The following is an 11,882-nucleotide window of genomic DNA, read 5'->3' on the forward strand; positions in this document are numbered from 1 at the left end:
TTCCACGGCTAGATGTCAAATCAAACACTTCTAAAGAGAGTTACTAATCTGTGACAGGATTACCTCGGGGTCCAAGACCAGTGGGGATCCTCCGGCAGTCTGTGCTGTAAGCAGCGTGCTCACGGTCAGGATCCAGGCTGCTGTCATACCGCGCGTAGCTCCAAACCGGTCCGGAGGTCTGCGGCTCATTGCGGGAAGACCACACGATCAAAACAGTGCACCATGCATGGCGCATATCTCTAGTTTCCCGTGTTTTAAACGTTCTCGGGCTCTTCTCAGCAGTCAGTCACTGAGAGCATGCTGCTGCTCGCCTAACATCTCCATCCCTGCTGTTAGGAGTGACGGAGCCAACTGAGCCAGCAGGAGTACAGGGGGAGGGCTGACACCGCCCCTCTGTGTGTCTGCATGGCAGCTCAGGGCTAAATACCTCCACACTCTGTATACTAAAGTGCTATGTTAATTTCAGGGTGGATACCATTCAAGTCACACAAAGCCCAATGAAAAGATCACAGTTTTTAATATCATTGTGGGAAAAGGAACCCAAGTAAAACATTTTATTCTGTTCATACAAAACAATGGTACAAGTCTACCTCACAAAACATTTGCAGCTAGAATCTGAGAGAAAATTAAAAAGATGTACAAAGAAATAAAACAAAAAGCAGAAAAAAACGAACATTTGACCACATGCCAACAGTGCCAGTCAGCCCAGAGTCCTTTCACAGTAGCTCAACACGTCCCTCCCTCACTCACAGGTGAGCAGTGACAGTTGGGACACATTGGCTACAAAAAAAGGTAGACGTATCAGAAAGCCTGATCAAGCCCATTCCCGAAAGACTGAACCTCCCCTCGATGGTGAACTGCAGGGCTGGAGAGGTTTCTATGTGCTGAACACTTAGTATGGCCGGTCTCTTCTGTCGTCTCGACGGTCACCTCTGCTGAGAAAGGACGAAGACATCAGTTACCAGGACAACATTCGATTTGTCATTGAATTAACCATTATCGTCTGAACAACAAAGACGAGGATGGAATATCTTGTCAGGTTCTCATTCACTCCTCCCCCTCCCCTTTTGATCTGTAAATTCAACCATCTCCTTCCAATAAAATCACTGTCCTTTAAATGCAGAACTTCACCTTCAGTGGCAATAAATTGAGATTTACAAATACAAGAGTCCCCCCCCCCCAGGTTAACAAAGAGAAGGAGGATGTAATGGCTCTCTGGTCATTTGAAGAGTATTGAAGCCAGGATGAAATGTTAAACCCATTAACTTTGTGCTGTGTAAAAAAAAAGCTAAATCAAATCCTTGTATTCATGTCAGTAAACACAATAAGAAAGAAAAGTGTTGACTTAAATCCCTCTTCAGCATGCTGCAATTCATTTTTTTATTTATTTGAGAACACTCCAGGAAATTAAAAAAGGAAAGTCTAACGTCTGAATGTTGTATTTAGGATTTTAATTGTCTTATTTAATGACTTGAATGAAGAATGATAAAGATAGATAGTAAAAAACAAACAACTGGGCAATGTTTAACAAATTACATCTGGACAGCACCCTCTTCTGGTGATATAATCAAATTGCTTTGAGACCAGCTGACAAGTTTAAAACGCAACACAAAAGAAAAAAAAATACTAACCTTCCTCCCATTTTGTAGCCACCTCCAAATCCACCACCACCACCACCTCCTCCAAAACCTCCACGGTCTCCCCCACGGAAACCTCCACGTCCCCTGAAACCACCGCCTCTGTCACCGCCGTAACCTCCTCTGCCTCCACGATCTAAGGACAGAGATAAATCATTGACATGATTAGAGAAATAAGGATGAATGGCTTTTCACAACAACCATGTGAACATGTAATGTGGTTTTGGTCATTTTTTTGTGCATTAATTTAATGCACACTTTTATCTGTAAAGTACAAACTGTATGGAAGCGCTTCAACAACTCTCTCCAGTATCACAATGAGGTAAATAAGCACTTACCACCACCTCCGTATCCTCCATCTCCTGGCTTGGGTGCTCCACATTTGTTGCATTCTTGCCGCCGAGCAAAATTCATGTTTCCACAAGAGCTGGGGACAAAGACGCATACATCTTCAATATAACAATTAACTCCAATAAAAGAGCAAAAGTGAGCCCCTTCTGTTTGATGTTAACATTTTATTAAATCAACACAGACCTATTGGGACAAGGCCAGTCTCCTCCTTTTATATCAAAGTTGGGTCCTCCACCACCACCACGACCTCTGAAACCTAACACCGACAGATTAGAATGGGTTAAAAGAGCAGAAGCATCTACACAACTCAAAATCGAAATATGACATTAGTGATAACTGCTACTCAAAGCTCAGAGATGCTGGATCAACACCCACCTCCTCCTCGTCCTCCTCCTCCTCCTCCTCCACCTCCACCTCCTCCTCCTCTTCCACCACCTCTCTGTGTGAACTCTGCTCTGCGGGTGGCGAACGATACTTTGAGGGTTTTGCCGTTGAATTCCTTACCTGAAATGAAGACAATCACACATCAGTAAGAAGGGTAATACATCATTTTAAAGAAAGAGGGGAAGGCTTTGAAAGGAATTCCAAGCTCTCTTACCATCGAACCAATTAATAGCAGCTTTGGCTGAGGGAGGATCGTCAAATGATACTGTAGCTTCACCCTTTGGACGACCAGTGACCTTGTCGGAGTAAATGTTGATCATTGGCTGAGCAGTTTTCTTGTTCACCTAGAAGCACAAAATAAACACATTAGACAACATCAGAATGGAGTGAAAAAACATGACAATAAACACAGGCATCCATCCAAAAGGAAAATGTAGACAAAGAATGCATTGATTGTTAACACAAACTGCTTTTAATCAATTCAGACTGTTTCAAACACTCATATTGCAAAGACAATGAAATGGCTATTCATATTGTGTAGCCCTGTTAGTTGTGCTTTAAGTAAGACATGGGGCAGTCACTAGGATGCATGTCACAGTTATTCAGTTCAACAGAAGGAAATGCTGACATGCAAAGGGATCGATTCAGTACCTTGATAATACCAATCTGCTTGAAGTAGTCCCCAACTTCCTGGACTGTGGCCTCTTCTCCCAGTCCCTGGACAAAAATGGTGTTGTTGTCAGAGTTGTCCTGCTCACCAGCTGTGGAGGTCAAAACAAAGAGGATTTCAGAACTCAGTCCTTTAAGTCAAGTCATAAAAATAAGGGAGGAAGGGAGGTTTACGTGATAATCAAGGACAGTCTCACCTGGTTCATCCCTTGAGCCGTAGTCTCGAGTTCCTGTAAAACAGAGGAGAGGATGGAAGACGACACTTGAGCAAGGAATCGGCTATTCATGACTGATACACTAATTATTTATCAACTTTTCTACTATCAATGCATAATGATGCAAAAGTTTAACAATGTCCATGTTTACAACTCTCTGATGGGTGTTTTCATACCGTTGCACCTTATACCAACACCTTGCAACAAGAACAGAATTGTTCTGTTTTCTCTTTTCGAACTTACACCAGAAATGACAACCACCAAATGTCTCCAGTTTTAGAGTTTTTCCTTCTTCGTCCTGGGAGCACCTTTGTTATTTACAATCATTCCTTGTCTTCATGCAACAATACCACTAGTTTACATCTCAGGCTCCATGTTCTTTACCATATCTCAACTCATTTACCAGAAACCCTGCTAAGAATAATAGGTGGAGTCCCTTGGGATCTGGACATGAAAATGGTGGCATTCACTGACTTTTTTTTTTTTTTTTAACCCCCTCTCTTTTCTTTTCTGCTAACTCAAGTGCTTTTCTCCCCCACCGACACAGTTCTGATGCTCGTCACTTACCACCATAATTTTTGTAGCCACCACGGTCACCACCTCTGCAGAGGAAAAATTGGAGATATGATGGCTTTTCCTTTGTCCCAACTGAGAGCTCAAAGCTCCCCTACATCCCATCAGTATGCACTCCTGCCAGGGTGTGAGACTATGGTGGAAACGTCTCACACGAGGAATGCGTTAGTGTTTGACATTAGAGATCAATAAACATACGACTAGGAAGCTCTGACTGAACAATCAGGCAGACAAGTGAAGATAGATAAGTCACTGGATTATCATTTACAAAGAATTTAGTACTTTTTTTCACCAGATTGCATTGGCCAGATTTCATACCAAGAGCTAGAAAAACAGCTGAATTTGTTTTATTTAAAAAAAAAAAATAGAGAAGTCAGATTCATGTGAAGGGGTGTAGCAACTGCTAAGCAATCTTCCACTGAGTGCGTTTATGAGATCCTTTAACTGAGGTCCAAGTTTTTGTTCATTCACTGAACACCTGTAGTGTAGAATGTAGATCCATGTTAACACAACACATATGCTCGCCATTGTCAAATATACAACACTTGAATGAAACCTGTCGAATGTGAAGCAGCTGAAGATGTGGATCCAGTTCTAGAGGATTGTTCTAGTGGGGGTTCCCCGGGTTGAAAAACTGTCATCAAGTCTTTAAGATACAAACTAAATCTGTTTCTGCCTGCTGGAGTGTTTCGTCTTTGATAAAAATCTGAAGGCACACAAAAAGTCCCTGCTTTGTTTGAATGAAGGCTGAATGGAAAACCAACGGCGCTCTAGTCATAATTGTAGAGTTGTAACTGGATTACAGATACATTTCAGAGAGAGAGAGAGAGAGAGAAGAAGAAGAGAGATTCTTGAGCCACTAATGTGCGGTGGCGATACCCACAGGTTACTTCAAAAATAACAAGGATTTGAGGGCACATCTACTACAATAAAAAGCAGCATTTATCAATGAATGCAGAATAAGTTAAGCACCCTTTTTTGAATTATTGGTAGAGCTTCCTTTGAAATCACTTTGCTGGTAGAAAATGTGTTTATTCTGTCACAGCAAGAACTAGACCTGTCCCAGTGCCTGGGCAACTGTGGGTGCTGGGCCTTGGGTGCTATTAAAGCTTGTACTAGGGCAGGAATGTTCAGTTACCATTGCTTCACTTAAGACTCCGTTGGTAACAAGCTGAGATAGAGAAATCTCCTCTCTTACCAAGACTGAACCAGTCATGTCAATCAAACGGCAGCATAAATAAAAACTTGGTTCAAATCAGGTTCTTGTCGAAAAATAGAAACAAATCTGGCACAGGTGTGACACCTAGGGCACGATGCAGAGGGGTGGCAAATATTTCGTGTGTGGATCGCAACAACTTTGATGATTCCAGTTTAACAAAGCAATACCACAGTGTGTGTATCTGAAGCACAAAGCAAATGAGTGGTGAGAAGAATTGTCTATGTGGATGGTTTATAGTTGATGATGTGTTGAGCATGTATCATAAGTCACATTGTATCAAAATACCTTGGGGGCAGTGGCACTACGCAACTTACCCCATACCAGGAGATCCTCCTCCTCTTCCGCCACGGTCGTATCCACCGCGTTCATATCCTCCACTGCGGTCATAACCGCCGCGTTCATAGCCACCGCCACCGCCGCCGCCGCCACCTCCGCCACCTCCGCTGCTGCTGCTATCGCGACCACGGCCTCTGTAGCCCCCTCCTCCCTCTGAGCGATCTCCTTGGTCACGTCCATACCTCCCACCCTGACCACCACTTTCGGTTGCTGCAAAAAGAGATGCATTGAGTGATAATTAGAAAACAGAGTGTCAGAGTCATGGCTACATACATCCCCAAATTGTCATTTTATCAAAAGTATAATCCAGTCTTTTTTATACCTTATGTTGTATGTCACACTGTCTGTCTAAAATGTTGAAAATTTTCTACAAATAAAGTTGGAAAAAAATAAATAAAGTATAATCCAATCATTTGTACCATCACTCCATCGTCCATATCCACCACCACTGCCCTGCCCATAACTGTCTCCTCCTGCTCCAGCACTTGCTGCTGCTGGTGCTGCTCCTCCTCCTGCCTGTCCACCGTAAGACGGCTTCTCTCCATACCTTGAAGGATTTTTGGAGAAAGAATTTCAGTTAGGTCTGATTCACACAAACAGCATAATGACTGCAGAGATGATGGCTTTCACACATGCTGGCTGGCCAAGTTACAGCTGTCAGCCTCATCATTCTTTATCAGTTTTACCCAGAATAAGGCCATTAACTATAATTAAAACTGAGAGAAAGAGAAATGGCGAGTGACATATAAGTAAAATAACCATATGAATCACTCTTCACTTTATACAGGGCTGGTTTTGGGGGGGGGTTACACTTGGGAATGTAACAATATATCGCAAGACGGTAAAAAATCGATACAAATAAGGGTGGTTTAAAATCAATTCAACATAATTTGTATCGGGACATTATTTTTTAACAGTAGAAGGCGCTGTCTGCATTATACTGATACTTGTTCAACATCATTAAGTCTCTTGCCCTGCTCTCTTGTCACTCACTGAGTGGAGGCGTTTTAAGTTCAAAGCATGTTTCGATGTGAATGCAGCAATGCTTGTCTGTAAGTGCAGGTTGGCCTGGCTAACATTAGCAGCACAGTGTTTTTCTGTTTTTCACATGGTTTTTGGACGACAAGTGGTCATCACATGTATTTTTTACGTTTCCAGTCAACAGTATGTTGGCAGAATCTGCAAAAAAGCATGTCACCTGACACAGAAGTCATTTGGGAACTGTGCAGCTCTGTAGTTTGGAGTAAGAGAGGAGTTTCGTTTTTTGGCAGACTAAGTCGGTGTTTCTGATGTCCACTTCGACATGTTTATTTCAGGAGGGGGCGCGTGAGTGTTTGTGAGGAGATACACGGGTGGTGCCATGAATGAGCGGTCCCCGGAAACGTTTCCCCAGATAAACGTTCCTTCTCCTCATGATGATAGCATTTCAGTCACATTATGTCAATTTCCGTGATATTAAGCGTTTAATTGTAGATTGTTTTATTGGCCAATTCCGCTATTCCGTGAATGCGGGAATCATAGGGCCCTACATGATGTGACACATTTTAAAAGAAAGTTTCACAGACACTCAATTAAAGAGATTTGTTAGGGACCCCACTTACCAAATAAGCGTCACTTATATAAATTCAGAATACAAGACTTGTGTGAAAATGAGTGTTTCCACAGGGTTAACAAAAGAGATGGCATTAGTAACCTACCCAGATGAGTCTTGTCCAGCATAATTATCAAAGGTCTGCTGTGGCGGCGGTTGAGACTGGCCATAACTCTCTAAATTGTGGAGAAAGAGAAATAGAACATCCATAAAACCAAGATATCTGATTCATTTTCAAACAAATACACTGTTGAAATACAAAAGTGCATTAAAAGAAATCCAGCTCTATAAAAACTGGAAATCCTAGGTCTGAACTTTCTACAAAGTTTAAGCAAGTCACCTAATTTACAGTATCATGTGACCCAAGGGTTTTACATTACCAAATCACTCAGAACTCAATGCAAAGCTACTTTTACATGATAGTCAAGTTACACCAAGTACGTTCACCATACCTTGTGGTGGGCCCTGCTGTCCATATCCAGGATAACCTTGTCCTCCATAGGAGCTGCCTCCGTTTCCTTGCCCATAACCCTGTCCTCCATAAGAGCTGCCCCCGTTCCCTTGCCCATAACCCTGTCAACCAAAAAGGAACCCAGTTAGACTGGCTGGACTCCAGGTGGAAAATGACTGGATTTGAAAACAATGTGGTCTTTAAGTCCACCAGACTGACAAATGGACTTACCTGTCCACTCTGCTGACCGCTATATGATCCATAGCTAGACATCAACAGATAACAAATAAAATATGTTAGATTTAGGTTTCTGGTACATTTTAAAATCCATGTGTTTCTCAGTTTAATTGATTTTTTTTGGGGGGGGAAACGTGTAAGACTGTTAGGGTTGCCAACTGTCCCATATTAGCCAGGACATCCCGTAAATTGGTCTAAATCCGTTTGTTTTATATGGGACCTCTATTGTCCCTTATATTGACTATTAAATCTTGTAAATACAGCAGACTGCACTCTACAGATCCTAGATCAGATATAACGGCAGTGGCAGATCATGTGCCGCCTGTCATCCAATCACAGGCCCCCTTACGCACATCAGTTGTGTACCTGCAAAAAAGTGTGTGAGGATTTCCTCTCTGATGGCCATTAAATGGTCAGACTCAAGAAACAGATGCAGCACAGAGCTGATCAAAAATGAACTTCAAATATCTGTAAACTGTGACTTGCCATGTCAGGACCTCTCTCTGGCTGTGCTGAAGGACAAAAGACTGCTTGAGTCAGTCAAGAGCAGCAAAACTATCCATGGAAAAGGTAAATTTGGTGAGTCATACTCCTCTTGTGCATTTATTTTATCTTTTGAGGTAAAGAGCCAAACTGTGGTTTCTTTGAGGTTTATTCATATGAGGTTACAGAATGATACAGTAAGGATTTAAAGGGAATATACACACTTTCTGCATTTCCAGTTGAATTAAAAATCAGAATATACGCTGACTTTACACATCATGCTCACACCACCATGGCCCCGTGCACCTGTCCCTTATTTAGTAGTGAGAAAGTTGGCAGCCCTACAGACTGGAAATGTATACAAAGGGAGAAGCGAAAGTTTGGTTTCTTACCCTTGAGACCCACCGTAGCCGGAATCTGAAAGTGAAAACAGGATTTAATTGAGTGTTCAAAGTATCTGAAGTGTTTTTGTAAATCAATGAGCCTACTACTGTTATGATTTAGACACTTATCGAGCATTGCTAAGTTAAAAGCAAAGGTGGTCGACTGTGGCGGAGCTGTTTTACGCACACAGGCCGTCACCACGCCAATCCAGTGAAAATGGCGGTCGATCTGGCCTGGTCTACGTCTTGGGTTGGAAACAAGCTATCATGTGTTTATAATGCTGTGCCGTCTTCGTTAAGGTTATCACATGGACAAACTATTATATGGCGACTTATTCAGCACCTGTTAATGTCCACATGGAGTCATGTTACTGATTCAGCAAGGAAACGAAAGCTGCGGTGTAGACAAAGACGCATTCATCTTGGCTGGCCGACACCTTGTGCTAACTTAGCTCTCTGCGCTTCAGGCCTGTTCTGACGGAAACATGTCCACTAATTCAGAATACAGCGTGACTGCAGTTTTAGCAAACCGGAGTTAAAGTTGAGACTACACTGCAAACACTGCAGCGAAACAAGTAATGAAGAAAGCGGATCATGTTTTGCTTTTAGATCCAGTAAATACACAGAGCCCTCTTCCGCCCGGCCTCGCGGTGCCCCCCGCTAGTATGGCTAAAAATGCTATATGACCCACTTTTCATGATCCGCAGAGAAAAAAAACATCAATAATTAGATTAACACAATCAAAAAGTACATTCTGACTTACCAGTGGCCATCTTGTAAATTTATGTGACGAGAGTTTAAAACAATGAACCCTTTTTCTTTCAATTAGCTGATAAAAACACTGGTTGACATCTACGCAGCGCCAAACAACTGAGCTAACCACACTGCAGCACTTAGCTTAATGCAGCTTCTTCTTTTTCCCTTGATCGGGCTGCAAACATTCAAAGCCAAGGTAATATATCGCCACCTACTGCTTGAGAACAGTACATCAACACATCTCACAGCTTTGGCCCTATGCTTTGGCCCTTATTGGTCGCTCGGACCTGAACCATAGACTGTATACACATAGCAGCTTGAAAAATCTTACTTTGTAAATAGAGATATTTTCACCAATCAATCAATCAATCAATCAATCAATCAATCAATCAATCAATCAATCAATCTTTATTTATAAAGCACCTTTCATACAAATCAAATGAAACCCAAAGTGCTTTACAGCATTTGAATAACAAGAAAGAAGCAGAAATAAAACAATGGCAAGACACATAATAATAATAATAATAATAATAATAATAATAACAACAACAACAACAACAACAACAATAATAATAATAATACAAATTAATATTAAAATAACAAAATATGTGTAATTAAAATAAGTTAAAGCATCAAATTAAGAATACACATAGTTGAAAGAAATAGATTTAAAAAAGGTAAGGATAAAAGTTGAAAATAAAACTATGGCTGAAAATATCAATAAAACTGGGTAGATAAATAAAATAAATGAATGAATGCATAAATAAATAAATAAATAAATACAAATAGAATAAGATAACAGATAAAATCACTAAAATAATAAAGCAAAAGTTGAATTAATATTACATTAAAAGGTAAGTAATACAATTGTTAAACCCTACATAAAAGCCAGACTGACTAAATACATTTTTAGTTTACGTTTGTTTAGGATAACAAATTAATACGTTTATTTTTCCTGACCATTTTTTAATTTTAACTTTCTCTTTTGTCATGACTTATTTTACTGTAGTATGGTATCTTTATTCACTGTCAATATTATGTTACTATTGTTTCCATATTTACAGTTTATTAACCCTCCTATTATCCTTGGGGTCAATTGGACCCCCTTCAATGTTTAACGTCTCTAAATTAATGACCAACATCATTTTTTTGGCTTCATATTTCATGACTATTCCTAATTTAATGAGGACAACTGGGAAAACGTAAAATTAAAATGTTGATATGTTAAAAAATAATTACGCATTGGTGTGCCTTGGGGTCCATTTGACCCCAGGCTGTTTTAGCTGTTTATAAAATAAGAAATATCAACATTTTACACACATTTGTTTGGGTTGTTTTGGATGATATTGAGGTCACTGTAACCATGGACACTTCTGCATGTGACTGCAGGAGCTGGAATCGAACCACCAACCTTTATATTGAGATTTAATATTTCCAGCCACCATGTCTCTAAAGACATTCAATGATGTGATCTGTGTCATACGTTTTGATAACATAGAAACAAGGCAGGGCCATCAAGAGCATGACAAACTCACAGCAGTTTGATGTTCTGTTTTACAAATTAAGTCCTTCTAAATGCTTTCAAATGTGTTTATGCTTAAAATATATTTTATCTAAAGGGCTATTTAGGTAGTCAACAAACTGTCTGCACCTTAATATCATTTGCACTATTATCTATTTACATAGTCCATTTTTAAACTGTCACTGCACTACCTGCACTGTGTACATAGGATGTTTTTATAGAACTGTATTTTATTATATTTTATTGTATTTTATATTTCAATTTTAGATATTTAAAAGCTGGAAGAGAGAAACAGCATATCGTTTTTCCTGTATGTCTCGTATATACAGTGAAAATTGACAATAAAAACCTTTGAATCTTGAATCTTGAATCTTGAAACATGAAGTACCTGACACATAAACCTGGGTAACAATCAGTTTCTGGAGGTTTAAATTGCTGGGGTCAAATTGACCCCAATGATAAAAGATGTTAGTGAAATTGAGGTTAACAGGAGGGTTAACTGTACACTGGCCCCTGCATTGAAACGTTTTACACCTACCCAAATACTTTTTTTTTTCTGCCATGTTCCAGATGCTTCTTACTCTACAAATCCATTTCTTAAAGCAACTGTGTTCTTTCTGTTGTTTCACCTAAAACCTCCCCCAGTTACAGTCTCCATCAGCCTCCTCCACCTGGAGATTCTTGCAGAATGCTGCAGCATATCAGACTTTAAAACAAAACCCAGCAGCTTCTGCCATCAGCAACTTCTGTATGCAACCAGCGACACCACATGACTTAATCATCTGATGCCTACTAGAAAAAAATGCTCCAGTTTAAACAAATTAAAACATTAGAGATGTAATTAAGATCCTGATCACAAAAATGTGATAGTATTTTTGTTAACAAATTGCATCCATTCTTCATTGAATTAAAAAAAATTTGAATTCTGCATGTATTTAAGTAAGTGTATTGCGCATGATTTAATCACCTCATATCTAAATTGTCTTACACAGCATCTCAACTATTTTGAATTTGGTTGCATCAAGAAATAACTTTTGACATTAACAAAGAATATGAAAGTGATGGCAGACCTGTT

The 11,882-nt window shown here is 40.1% G+C and overlaps 1 protein-coding gene across 4 annotated transcripts; it reads right to left on the bottom strand.

The window, feature by feature from the left end:
• Positions 1-498: 498 nt before the first annotated feature.
• On the bottom strand, positions 499-9,524 carry taf15 (TAF15 RNA polymerase II, TATA box binding protein (TBP)-associated factor). 4 transcript variants are annotated; one of them, XM_034700282.1, is made up of 16 exons: positions 9,293-9,524; positions 8,539-8,563; positions 7,658-7,691; positions 7,428-7,548; positions 7,082-7,151; positions 5,804-5,931; positions 5,363-5,594; positions 3,824-3,858; positions 3,239-3,271; positions 3,024-3,133; positions 2,587-2,716; positions 2,364-2,492; positions 2,172-2,244; positions 1,976-2,064; positions 1,632-1,773; positions 499-935 (listed from the first exon to the last, which is right to left on the bottom strand). In XM_034700282.1, the coding sequence occupies exons 1-16, from the start codon at positions 9,300-9,302 to the stop codon at positions 893-895; spliced, it is 1,404 nt and encodes a 467-aa protein (XP_034556173.1). In that variant the 5' UTR covers positions 9,303-9,524; the 3' UTR covers positions 499-892. The 4 variants fall into 4 exon arrangements, with proteins under 4 accessions (XP_034556173.1, XP_034556174.1, XP_034556175.1 ...); XM_034700283.1 differs by having other exon boundaries at positions 499-932; positions 9,293-9,458; XM_034700284.1 differs by having other exon boundaries at positions 2,403-2,492; positions 9,293-9,457.
• Between the last annotated feature and the right edge of the window lie 2,358 nt (positions 9,525-11,882).

The sequence above is a fragment of the Notolabrus celidotus genome, chromosome 14 (assembly GCF_009762535.1).
Source record: "Notolabrus celidotus isolate fNotCel1 chromosome 14, fNotCel1.pri, whole genome shotgun sequence".
NCBI classification, from domain to species: domain Eukaryota; kingdom Metazoa; phylum Chordata; class Actinopteri; order Labriformes; family Labridae; genus Notolabrus; species Notolabrus celidotus.